Source organism: Marmota monax, unplaced genomic scaffold, assembly GCF_021218885.2.
Source record: "Marmota monax isolate L192 unplaced genomic scaffold, Marmota_monax_Labrador192_F-V1.1 WCK01_AAM20220418_F8-fsc00096, whole genome shotgun sequence".
Classification (NCBI taxonomy): domain Eukaryota; kingdom Metazoa; phylum Chordata; class Mammalia; order Rodentia; family Sciuridae; genus Marmota; species Marmota monax.
The window spans coordinates 4470147-4482033 of NW_026695236.1; the positions used below are offsets into that span (position 1 = coordinate 4470147).

General features: G+C 38.9%; 1 protein-coding gene across 1 annotated transcript; it reads left to right on the forward strand.

Annotated features, from left to right (window-relative positions):
- Positions 1-678: 678 nt before the first annotated feature.
- Positions 679-2612, forward strand: Ccdc89 (coiled-coil domain containing 89). Its single transcript, XM_046439399.1, has one exon. It carries the CDS (start codon positions 715-717, stop codon positions 1825-1827), a length of 1113 nt encoding a protein of 370 aa, XP_046295355.1. The 5' UTR covers positions 679-714; the 3' UTR covers positions 1828-2612.
- The last annotated feature ends 9275 nt before the right edge of the window (positions 2613-11887 follow it).

Here is an 11887-nt window from a genome sequence, read left to right on the forward strand (position 1 = left end):
TTGTATCTCTTTTTTTCTGTTTTAATATGTATCACATCTATTTTCATTAAACTTTTCTGTGACCTTACTTTGCTAATTCAGGGAGTGGTGAATAAAAAAAAATCTATTTTCATATAAGGACAGTGGTAGGTGAAATGATGGAAATGTCACTGGGATTTGCTCGTTCAATATTTAAATATCAAACTGAGTGGGGCCAAACATGAGGGAGCAAACTCCCAGCCACTTAGGGACCTGGCTCTCAAGGAGTACTACTGCTACTTTGTGTTCATAAATTACACGTTTTTGAGAAGACAAAAATTACAGAAAGTAATTTATTCTCCTGACAACTGAATGGGGAAGAAAGAGAAGGGATAAGATGGTATAAACTTGATTTGTTTACTCCTACTGGAAATCAGGGGGAGTCAGATTTCTTCCCTGGTGTGGGCTAGGAATTGAGTGCGGTTAGCATCTCTCTGGCTGTACAAGCCAGATACTGACTGTGAACTGAGGGATCCGTTGGTTAGAAAGCAAGGGTAACTTGACAGATTTGCTTAGGATCCCCTCCCCCCTTTTCCTATTGTTACTTCACAGCATTCTGAAGACCTGCCCACCAATTACAGGACTCTTTACTGGAAAAGTCAGTTGGCGTGCCAAGAGTCCCTAGCAACACCCTGCGGCTTTTGAAATCAGAGTGGGAGAGACTGTGTGGTCAGCTGTTAGTGGAGGAAAGCTTCTATGCCTCAGGAAGAGCAGTCACCTGGGATGGACACTCGACCAGGTGAAGAACCCTTAGATAAGCAAAATGAAAAACAGAAAAAGGAGGAAGAGGAGATGGAGTTTAAGGAACTGGAAGGGCTGAGGGAAGCCTTGGCAAACCTGAGGGGGCTGTCCGAGGAGGAGAAGGGTGAGAAGGCAATGCTTTGCTCCCGTATCCAAGAGCAGTCCCAGCTCATCTGCATTCTGAAGCGGAGGGCCGATGAGGCCCTGGAACGCTGCCAGATCCTGGAGCTGCTCAATTCAGAGCTGGAGGAGAAGAGGATGCAGGAGGCACAAAAGTTGAAAGCCCAAAGTGAGCATGCCCTGAAACTGGAGGACCGTTTCAGGACCTTGGCAGCCAACCATGAGTTGATGATCCGCTTTAAGGATGAATACAAGAGTCAGAACATCAAGCTGAAGGAAGACAATGAGAAGCTGAAACTGGAGAACAGCAATCTCTTCAGCCAGGCTCTGAAGGACAAGGAGGCCAAAGTATTGCAGCTGACCACTAAGAGCGAGGCCCTCACCAAGGAGCTGGAGGCTCTGAAAGAGAGGTGTGCTCAGGATGCCTGCCAGGCACAGGCCCGAGAAAAGGAGCTGTTGGAGCTACAGAGCCAGCAGGATTGTGCCCACAACAAGGAGACAGAGCAGCTGCGCAGCCAGCTGCAGAGCCTCCAGCAGCAGTACCAAGAGGCCATTGAACAGATGGCAAAGGCCCAGGAGACACACAGCAGCCTGAGTCAGGAGCTGCAGGACAGGCTGCAAACCATCACTCAAGAGAAAGAGGAGCTTCTGCAGCTGTCCATGGAGAGGGGCAAGGTGCTTCAGAACAAACAGGCAGAGATCCGGCAGCTTGAGGAGAAGTTGGAGGCAGCAGATATGGCTAGGAGGCATGCGCTAGAGCGCTTTGAGCAAGAGGCAGTGGCTGTAGACAGCAACTTGAGAGTCCGGGAACTTCAGCGCAGAGTGGATGGGATCCAAAAGGCCTATGATGAACTCAAGCTTCAGTCAGAAGCCTTCAAAAAGCACAGCCTGGATCTTTTAAGCAAGGAGAGAGAACTCAATGCCAAACTCCGCCATCTCTTTCCATAAGGAAGCTTCTGCTGCTTCTTGTCTTCGATTAATAATTTAAATATTTGTGCCTTAACATTATGGCAAGAGCAAAGATGATACTCCATTTATTATACTTTCAAGCACAAAAGGCAATTTAAAGAAAACCCGCTTGACTATAACATTGCTGTTGTTACTACTGTAAAGCTAACACTAATTTTCAGTTCTACCGTCTAGAATACACAAGACTTAGAGTTCCTTCTGTGCCCTTGAAGTCTTCCTAAATTTGCCATCAGTAACTCCCCCATTGCATAACTTATTCATTCTCAATCTCAGATGTCTTCATATATCCTGAGATTCTAAATTAGCAGCTTCTATGATTCAAGTGTATCTAAAATGTACAATAAGATGTGCACAGTTAGTAACTGTAGATGGGTAGGCTTATTGTCTCACATAGTTAAGATTGCAAGCAAACATATTAGCATAATAGCATGAATATATTGCAGAGAAAAGAGCTATTTATTTTGCATTAGCTCAGCAAACAAAAATTTAGAAAAGTAATTTATTTACCAAAATAGGCCACCTTTATTATAGTCATTCTATATGAGCAATAAGATTCAAATGAGTTAAATCAATTTTATTTTTCCTTAAAGCTTGGATCTCATCCCATTTTCTTAGTTTTCTCCTTAATAAAAACAGGATTTGGATGTTCAATAATGCAAATATCAATAGTTTCATTTAATATTGTGTAATATGTTAATAGATAAAAGGCCTCAATTGGGGGTAACAAGTCATAGCAGACCATTAAAGACTTATATAGTAACTCATAGGTATTGCTTTCTGTTTCTATTAGTATATTTTCCTGTAATTAATTTTTCCTCTTTTAAAAAATAACCTAAGATGAATGCATATATGTATTCTTAGGCATTTTTGTAGGACTACCTCATTATAAAAACACAGTAGTTATCATTTATATTTATGTGAAGTTCTGAAAATTCTTAAGGGTAATTGTTTAAATATACTTTTTATTTCCTTATTTTCCTAAATTTAGTTATTGATCTATAAACTTTATTATGACTACTTCTCAAAATAGATTATAATATAGTATTTTTCTTGCCCAGTTGATACCAAGAATACCAGTTTTACATAAATTAAATTTACTCAAAAAATATTAAGTGGGGAAATCTTTATCTCCCCACTTCCATTATGTTTGTGAGAAACGTTCTCACCTGTCCAAACCTAGTGCCTTTTTAACAACAAAAAAAAAGTGCATGCATTTTTTTAAACCTATGGTATCATACTAAGACTATGCTATTAAATATAAAATTTTCTCATCAAAATAGAAATCCCTTTTTGCTTCAAAGAACATTCCTCTTATAGTTTACAACAAATCACAATGTGGAAAATAATTTAGATGTGCTTATCATTTATTGAGCCCACACTATCATTTGCTGAAGCAATTCAGATAAATTGTTTTGTTTAATCTTTAGGGGTATTCAAGAAGATAGGTTCATTCCTGTCTCAAAGAGGAGGAGCTGGCTTTCAGTAATTTGCTTAAGATGACTTTTTCACTGAAGGATCTGGGATTTCCAACTGAAATTATTCAGTGTGAGGTTATCTTTCACATTGAAAGATATTGATTATTGGCACTCTGAGTAGGACTGAGTATAAGCCGAAAGAAGCGTTGCTTGCCTTGGAAGAGCCCCCAAGGCTAAGTCTAGGGGCAAAACCCCACAAACCATTATAGACAATGTGATGTGGCTTTATATGTGGTGCTATGAGGCCACCAGCGGAAACACACTGGGCCTCTAGTGCCACCTGGGGATAAGGGTTAAGAAGAGAAGGCTGCCAGGGATGACTAACATGAAGGGTAGTTCTTCAACTAGTAGAATGTCATCAGGCAGGGAAAAGGGACAAGGATTTGAGGCAGCATCATGTGGAAGCCATGGAAATTTTTAAAATGCCAAGAATACTTGGAGAAATTATAAGTAGTTGAGAGGAGGTACAGATACAATTGGAAAAGTAGATTGAGGCCAGAATATAGGGGGTCTTTGAAAGCCAGGCTGGCCCTTTATATAGCTGGGGGAGTTTTGCAGGTGGAGGTGAGCAAGGAAGAGAGGAGAGATGCAAGCCAACAAATGGAAACCTCAGACCCAGTCCTCTTCACACCCCTTGTGTGTAGGTATGACATTACCATCCTCCCTCCCTCCCACTCCTCCTCCTACTCTACCATTTTAGGTGGACAGGTGTTCCTGAAGAAGCCTGGAGGTGGGTAGGTAAGGGGTAGGTGCATGTCCCCTAAGACGTGTAGACATAAGGGAAAAAGGACCCTGTTGCTCAAGTCTAAGAACAATACTGCTTGAAGCCTCACTAAGTGGGGCTGGGTTGTAGCTTAGTGGTAGAGCACTCGCCAAGCATGTGTGAGGCACTGGGTTCAATTCTCAGAACCTCATATAAGTAAATAAAAATGAAGGTCCATTGACAACTAAAATTTTAAAAAGTCATGCTAAGGAGTTTGTATAAGTTGAACTGTATAAAATTGATCCTAAATGGTCATATACAGGCCATTTTTTAAGGCTCACTATAATTTTGAAAGACTTTTGAATGGAAAGTGGAAAATGAGAAGGTCAAAGCCTAGTGCCTTGAGAGCAGGAGGGAAGAGTTCACAACATAGACTAAGAACATAAGAGGAATGGACACCTTTCACATGTCAAGTGCTTTTAATTTTATTCCTATGCCACCTTCTCAAGAAAGATTCAATTATTACTATTTTACAGATGAAAAAAGTGAGACTCAGAGAGGGTGTCCAAGGCCAAGCAGCTTTGGAGAAGCAGGAGTGAGATTTGAACTAAAGACCCTCCAGCAGGGTTTCATGGGTATGTCCCTACACAGGGCCTCCACACTGTCACTCTCATGAAATTCTTAATTTTTTAACAAGGGACCCTCACAGTTTTCATTTTGTGATCAGCATTGCCAATTAAGTAGCTGAGATTTCTTTCTGGCTGTAAAACCCATGCTTTTCCCCACTACACAAACTACCTTCTAAATAACCACAAAAATATTTTTTCCTCTGTGCGCTCCGCTTTGCATTCTACCCTCTTAGCAGTCATCTTGTATTTAATCTGTGACCCGGAACCACACTGGATAAGTAACCAGTTTAGCTGGGCTGTGGAATGCTGCTCTATAAAGTGACCTTTATCACTTGGATAAACTGACAAAATGTAAATCGGTCCCCTTCAAACTACTCTCTTTGAGAGGAAATTTAAAAAACAAAGACTGAGTGTGGTGGTTTGGTGGCTCAGGCCTATAATCCCAGCAACTAAAGAAGCTGAAGCAGGAGACTGGCAAATTCAAAGCCAGACTGGGCAACAGAGACTCTTTCTCAAAATAAAATCATCGAAAGGGTTGGGGTTGTAGCTCAGTGGTAGACCACCTCTGGGTTCAAACCTTAATACTGAAAGAAGAAAAATCTCCTCTCTAAAGCAGACCTATATCTCTGGAGAATTATTCTGCAATACCCACAAGCAGAATCCCTAAAATGAAAGTCAGCAGAACAAAAATTCTAAAACTAAACACTGCATTCAGTAACTAATGTAATCACTTGAAAGATCTTTAAATTAAGATTTTAAGTGTGCCTCTTGAGAAACTGGTCTGCTTCCCTAAAAATTGAGATCTTGAAAGAACTATAGGAAAAGTGCACCAACTGATGTTTTCAGAGTACTCACTTTGCTTCAGTCAGTGAAAATGAATTCAAGTTAATATGTTTCTAGTAAAGTATTATTGGAAATCTTTATCTGCCCACTTCCATGATGTTTGTGAGAAACGTTCTCACCTGTCCAAACCCAAAGAATGAACTGAGAGACAAAGGTACAGAGAAAGCAAAGCTTTAATTTAATGACAATCTTGCAAGATCAGAGGAGCAGGCACACCCAGAGCAGTTAAAATCAGTATTTTATCCCCTAATGTGCAAGATCCCTCCCCTAGTTCCTCATTGGATGAGTACCACGGGATGCACAATGTTCCTGAAGTTTGCTTACATTTTACTGTCTCCTGTTGGATTATTTGAAGAAATATATTTTAGTTGTTTCCACCTCCCATGGTTCTCCTGTGGCAGGAAAGTTGTCTTGGAGGTGAATGCATTCTTAAGTTACTATTTTGGGGGTGGTGGTGGTGCTGGGGATTGAACCAAGGGCCTTAGTATATACAAGGTAAGCACTCTATCAACTGAGCTACATCCCCAGCCCAAGTTACGCTTTCTTAACAGAGATTTTTTTTCTCTGTTGGTCAGATTCCCCCACCCCCGTCCTGATTATCAAAGGGTTGTTCAGGGGCATAGAATTTGGATCTGCCACATCCATAGGCTATGGTGCTACTGTGTGAGATAACTACTTGTAACTTTCCATTCTGCTCTATTTCCTCTCCAGCTGCCTTTCTTACATCCCAATTTTGCATTTAAGGCTAAATACTGTATTTTGAAAATGGACCACTGGACTTTCTATTTCTCACATATTGCAGTTCAACAATTATTTAAAGAGCATGGGCTGAAGAAGTACCAACACAGGTGCCTGCTGTTCTATCCAGCCCTCTTTGACCCAGATTCCTGTGGATTAGCTGTGACTAGGTCAGTGCAGGTATGATTCTCTGCTCCCCATTGCAAAAGAATGAGCAGAAATTCGAAATCCCACCTCTTGGCCCATGAATAAAGAAAAGAGAACCATAGCTCTAACTGCTCTCCTCAAAGCTAATCCTGCCCAACTGGATGGCTTGTCTTCCAGTATAAATTAGCTGAATTTGGGTCATCTGGAAATACCTCAGCCAAGGATCTTAATAGGGCATGTGGCCGTGATTAATTTAGACCGAACGAGGATGGGAATGAGGCCAGTCTATGCTATGTAATGGAAGGGGATACCTGAGAAAGGCAGGGACTTCCAGTAGATATGAATAGGGATGAATGCTTGGTAGGCCACCAACAATGTCTGCTGTACTACATCCACTTAGATGGTCAGATCCTTATCAAGCATAGTGTGTGTTTTTATTTTAAAAAATACTTTTAATTTTAGATGGAAACAATAACTTTATTTTTTAATGTGGTGCTGAGGATCCAACCCAGTGCCTTACATGTGCTAGGCAAACACTCTACCACTAAGCCACAACCCCAGCCCTGTTTTTTTATCTTTAATCATAAGTCTTGAAAAAATTATAAGAATTTGAGGGAGAGGCCAATAATAGACTTTTCTAATCATGGTCTATTTTCCCAAGGACAAACTGGAGGTTATTTTCCAAACACCAAAGACATCATATTAAACTTAAAGGCCTAGAGCTGTACAGATGAGTTTCCCTACCTGATGCTATTATCTCCCAAACCTGTTAATGCCACATAGACAAAACTAATTCAAGAAAAATTTTCTCTTGCTAAGATCTGCCCAGTCATTAGTTACACATTCACCTAATTATAGTGCCCCACAATCCCCTCACCAGGCCCACACAGGGATCAATTTAATGCTCAAATCCACTCTTATTTATAAATGTCAAATAATTTTCCCCTTCATCTTTAAGGTTTGCTATAGTTTGAAATCTTAAATGTCTCCCATAGGTCCCATGTGTTAAAGATTTGATCTCCAGAGTGGTGCTTTTAAGGTGGAAACTTTAAGAGATGGGGTCCAATAGGAGGTCTTTAGGTCACCGGGGATATGGCTTTGACCCTGATCCTTTCTTCTTTCTCTGTTTTGCTCCAGGGCCATGATGTGAGCCGTTTTGCTCTACCACATGCTCTCATCATGATGTGCTGTCTTGCCCAAAAGCAACAGGCCAATCAATCGTGGACTGAAATGTCCAAAACTGAGCCAAAATAAAACTTATCTCTTTATAAATTGATTATCTCAGACATTAGTTATAGTGATGGAAAGCAGATTGTCACAAAGTTATTCATTACATTATTGTTTGTAATAGCAAAAGATTGGAAATAGCTTACATACCATTAAAAAGGACTATGTTAACCAAACTATGGGCTCTTCACACTTTTGGAATACAATGCAACTGTGAAAAAAAAAAAGGAAGTTCCCTGTATATTGATATAGAACTATCTCTAGGATATATGTTTTTTTTTTTTAAAAAATGGAACAATATATACTATCTTTTGTGTAGTAAGGAAAAAATGAAATAAAATGCAAATATGTTTACTTCCATATGAATAACATAAATAAATATTGAAAAAAATACTAATGAAAGTGGCAATTAGTGATATTGAGGGATATAGGGAATTAAGTGGTAGGGATAGGAGCAGAAAGGAAATTTCTCAATATATATCATTTTTATATCATTTACTTATTGAACCATGTGAATATATTACCTGTCCAAAAGATGGTAAAACTCAAAACAAAAAGAAAAGAATCTTCCATATGTTTCTTTAACTTCTCAGTCAGCTCTATTTTGGCATAGGCGATTTAAAACCCTGCAGATTTTCTTCCTGCAAGAACTAGGTAAGGCAAGATGTATTTCGGATAAAGCCAAATATGGCCTGACAGATCTGGGTCAGGCCATTCAGCTGGAAGCTGCTGCTTTCACAAATGTTCAACAGCATATGGCTACTGACGATATATTTTTCTATCCCCAAATTTGCCTCTCAGTGATTAATATTTCTCTCCTAAATTTCATGACTCGTATGTGTTAGTTATCTCATGGATTTTCACATATCTATATAAAATTTTAAAGATTTTAGAGAGTCTATTTTCTCATACACTAAAGCTGTTAGGCTTTGGGTATTGGTTTGGCACTAACAAATAAAAGATGGTGGAGGTAGAGCAGGCCAAGCTCGACTCATTCATTTAATATTTTGCATTAAATATTTTTTGAGAGTCTGTTATTGGCCAGGCACTATGCTAAGTGCTGGAATACAATGCAAGCAAGGTTGAGATCTATCCTCACTGAATTTGCATCCTCGTGTGTAAGAAGCTCAAGAATAGGATGTCATGAAAATACAGAGTAGAGTCCCTAACCCTAATGTAGGAGAGATAGGGAAAGCTTTTCATAAAAGTGAATTTAAGGTAAAGTCTGTAGGACATGTAATAATTGTCCAAGGGAAGAAGAAAGCATGAGAGTACAGTAGCTCAGAAGCCTTCACAGCACCTCCTGTAAGAAAACTGCCTAACAGTCATGCCATCCAAGGCTGCAAGAATGAGCAGTCACAACAGACTCAAGAGATTCTCTAGTCAGATTAATTCCATTACACTCACATCCATATTTACCTTAGTTCCTGTCAGAAGTCTGATCCTTCATAATCTGACTCAATCCTCCCTGCTCCGTCTTTCTCAAATGCTTTACAGGTTTCTTGGGAAACCCAGATCTATGATCAGCAAACTAGCTGAGGATTAGAGGTATTAGCCCTGTGAGTGAAAGGGTACATTGTCATCAGACTGTCTGGCTTCAATCCTGACATTTACAGGGTGACTTTAAGTAAGATATAACTGGGAAGAGAGGAACCAAGAAAGCAATAACTTTCAGTGACCTAGAGACATGAATAGGCATTAATTTCATGTTGGTGTAACCATAAAAAGGAAACACTATCTGAATGACTTTAGACTATGGTATTTTCCAATGTTATCCATAATGGAATATATCACGTTGACAAGTGATATATTCAGACCTAAAGAAATCTTAGAAATTTCATGCACTGGTCTTATTGTCATTTGTACTCTTGTCATTGTATGAAAGATGTAATATATATTTTGGCTAAAGCAGAGATAATTATGCTAATGTTGCTACGGCCAAAATTTTAGAGTTTAAATGCAGGCATTTAAAAAGCTAAATAAAAATAATTTAATCGTCAAATGCAAATTTAAAATGGTAACCCATGACAATCTTTCTTTTAAAAAAATATCTATTTCGCAGCTGGGGATGTGGCTCAAGCGGTAGCGCGATCACCTGGCATGCGTGCGGCCCGGGTTCAATCCTCAGCGCCACATACAAACAAAGATGTTGTGTCTGCCAAAAACTAAAAAATAAATATTAAAAAAAATTCTCTCTCCCTCTCTCTTAAAAAAAAAAATCTATTTCCTAGTTTTGTCCAATGAAAGGCCTAAAACCAAGTACAATCCAACGCTATGAGCATTGCTAGAGCCCTCTTTGTAGTCTCCAATGAAGTGAAGAAAGGCTCCTTGGAGGAGAAACTGATTCCATGTCTGGAGTAGGAAAATAATCAAGATGAACCCAACGTATCTACTGTGTCAAAAAATGAATAGATTCAGGGCTGGGGATGTGGCTCACGCCGTAGCGTGCTAGCCTGGCATGCGTGCAGCCCCCGCCAAAAAACTAAAATATTAAAATTCTCTCTCTCTCTCTCTCATTAAAAAAAATGAATAGATTCATAGTGGGATAGGGAGGGGGAGCATGGGAGGAATTGAGGAACTCTAGGTAGGGCATATGGGTTGGAGAGGAAGGGAGCGGGCATGGGGTTATTAATGATGGTGGAATGTGATGATCATTATTATCCAAAGTACAGGTATGAATACACGAACTGGTGTGAATATACTTTGTACACAACCAGAGATATGAAAAATTGTGCTCTATATATGTAATAAGAATTGTAATGCATTCTGCTGTCATATATAAATTTTAAAAAAAGACTGAATAAACCAGCAAAGTCAAAAACACATGGGAGCTAAATTAGCATGACTCTCCAAAGCCACAGATGAGTAATTTGAGCATTAAAAACAATAGCTACATTGAGTGAAATATACTGAATATTTTAAAATCAGTGAGTTTATTATGATACACCAAAATGAAAAGAGAAAATAAAAAGAAAAAGGGAAAAAAGAAACAGAGGAAACCTGAACAATAATAAAAATAAAACAAATACAGAGCTCTTTACTCTGAAAATTGGCTATTAAAAGGAAGTGAGTATTTTTCCTATTTCTTGTAATTCAAGGTAATTAATATTTGATGAGATACAGTTGCTTTAATAGAATTCCAGATACTGAAAATAAAGGAATATGAAATTTTAAAAAGTCTTTACTTTGTAACTTCTAGTTAAACAATTTATTTAGGCCATGGTTACCATTAATTGAAATCATTAGAAGAAAGGTTAATGAGAAATTGAGGAATTTTGCAAGGGAGGTATTAGAATGTCCTTTCTGAAAACACTGATCAACCTTAGCATCACTAAAAACAGTACTATGATGTGATGTAGCAGTGCTTTCCAGGAAATATTCCAAGAATATTGGCCCTTCAGATACCTAAACCCTAGCAGCTAACATCCTGTTACAAACACATGCAGGGGCATGGAAAAAGCAAAATGAACGCACAAGAAAATGAACAGATATATCTAGAATGTGGGTCATTCAGTAGGACAATTGACCTGATTTCCAACAAATGACAGAGTGGAAAAACAGGGGAAGAATGTTGTACTAGATTAAAGGGAAGGAAGGAAGGAAGGAAGGAAGGAAGGAAGGAAGGAAGGAAGGAAGGAAGGAAGGAACAACAACAACAGCAGCAAAAAACAAAACAAACAAACAAAAAAAAAAAACAACCTTGAGACATAACAAAATGGAATGCATGGAAATGTTTGGATCCCAATTTAGTCACCTGTGAGACAACTAATCTGGGCTGGATTTAATTAACATGAAGAAATTTGTAACAGTTTCTTAATTATAATCATGGCATTGTGGTTATAAAAATGACTTTTTTATAGTTAAAGAAATACACTGATGTGTAGGGATGAATGACATGAGGCCTAGGATTTACTTTAAAATATTTCTGCAAAAAAAAAAGGCAGGGTGGTGCAACAGTGGCAAAATCTGGATAACTGATCAATTGGCCTGATGGGTTTACAGGGAGACATTATGCTATTCTCTTCACCTTTGTGTATGACTGAAAATCTTCAGTATTTAAAAAATAAGATTAAGAAAGGACTGGGGTGTATGAAGGAGAGAGGAGAAATGATTTGGAATTGGCAATGAAAAGTAAGAGCATCACAGTCCAGTTCTGGCTCTGAGGTGCCCACCATGGGAAGAGATGAAACAATATCCAAATATCTCATGTTCAAACTTCCTCTACGCCTATATTCTCTTATCCCATGAAAGCAGTGATTTTTAACTTCAGTGGCAAT

Coding starts and splice junctions, on each gene's coding strand:
- Ccdc89 (XM_046439399.1), top strand. CDS start 715: ATGCCTCAGGAAGAGCAGTCACCTGGGATGGACACTCGACCAGGTGAA.